General features: G+C 29.3%; 1 protein-coding gene across 1 annotated transcript in view; it reads left to right on the top strand.

Annotated features, from left to right (window-relative positions):
- LOC101651285 (olfactory receptor 4P4-like) overlaps window positions 1-1140 on the top strand; it is a 16917-nt gene that overhangs the window by 13671 nt on the left and 2106 nt on the right. The window contains exon 2 of the mRNA XM_045291103.1: window positions 780-818. Coding sequence (XP_045147038.1) covers window positions 780-818 — 39 coding nt within the window. The remainder of the gene's footprint in view (window positions 1-779; window positions 819-1140) is intronic.

Below are 1140 nucleotides of genomic sequence, written 5' to 3'. Positions count from 1 at the left end.
TCAAAACCACCAACTGCTCATACTTCTGTAAAGATTTACAGTCTTGGAAACCACCAGGCTAATTCTACTCTGTACTACAGAGTTGCTATGAATCCTACTCAATGGAAATGAGTTTGATATGGAGTTTGACGATCCACAGAATATTATTTTCGAATCCTAAAAAATTACAATCTCTTCATTGTCTTGCTTTTCTTGAGAACAAAAAACAGGGTTTGAGTTAACTCGGTAATGTCTACTTTTAAATTATTAATCAGCCTACTTGTACAACAATAATCTTTAAAATAATTTTTCCAATAAATATATATATATTCGAAAATTAAATATATCATCTTATAAATAAAAAGAATCAACATTAGTTGTAAGAAGAAAAATAAGTTACTTATTGCCAAATATTAGATTTCTTTAATTACTTCCTTTTAATCATTTTATTGGGGACTCATACAGGTTTAATTACTTTTCAGCCATGAACATTTTGAGCCTGAGAATAATATTAGTTTGTATATATATATATATATATAATGTGGATTATGTGCCAATAAAACTCTTTTTAAAATTTATGATCCAAAATTTTAACTCCCACCTAATTTTACAGTAAAGGGTAAACAAATTGAAAAAGCAATGAAAAACAAGAAATGTGTGTGTGTGTGTGTGTGTGTGTGTGTGTATACATATATATATACACACATATGGATACAGAAGCATTAAACTGAATTCAGAATAGCAGACAACTGAGACTTTCTCCTGTATGAAAGGAAATTTTGAATATCAATTAAAAATAGAATTTGTTGTTCTACACTATTGCTCTTTTTATTAGCAATGTACCAATTGTTAGCTGTTTGCCATAAAACCTTTAAGAACTATAGGCAAAACAGATTAAGGATATATTTTTCACAAGATATGATGCATTGTAAATAACCTTCCTAGAAAAACTCACTCTTGTACCATCTGGAGAATCAATTGAATATTAAATCAGTTCCTAAAATACAATGGATGCCATAATTTTTGTAGTTCTATTGGGTACATTATAATATCTCATGGCTGAATAAAATATCCATTAGAAATGCATTGTTTCCATCTGCATTCTATTTTCCCCAGTGTAAATCTCTTTAGATCAGCGGTTCTCAACCCATGGGTTGCAAC

Source organism: Echinops telfairi, unplaced genomic scaffold (genome assembly GCF_000313985.2).
Source record: "Echinops telfairi isolate 266 unplaced genomic scaffold, ASM31398v2 ScPeMD7_60;HRSCAF=208, whole genome shotgun sequence".
NCBI classification, from domain to species: Eukaryota; Metazoa; Chordata; class Mammalia; order Afrosoricida; family Tenrecidae; genus Echinops; species Echinops telfairi.
This window is presented reverse-complemented; position numbering and strand designations above follow the sequence as displayed.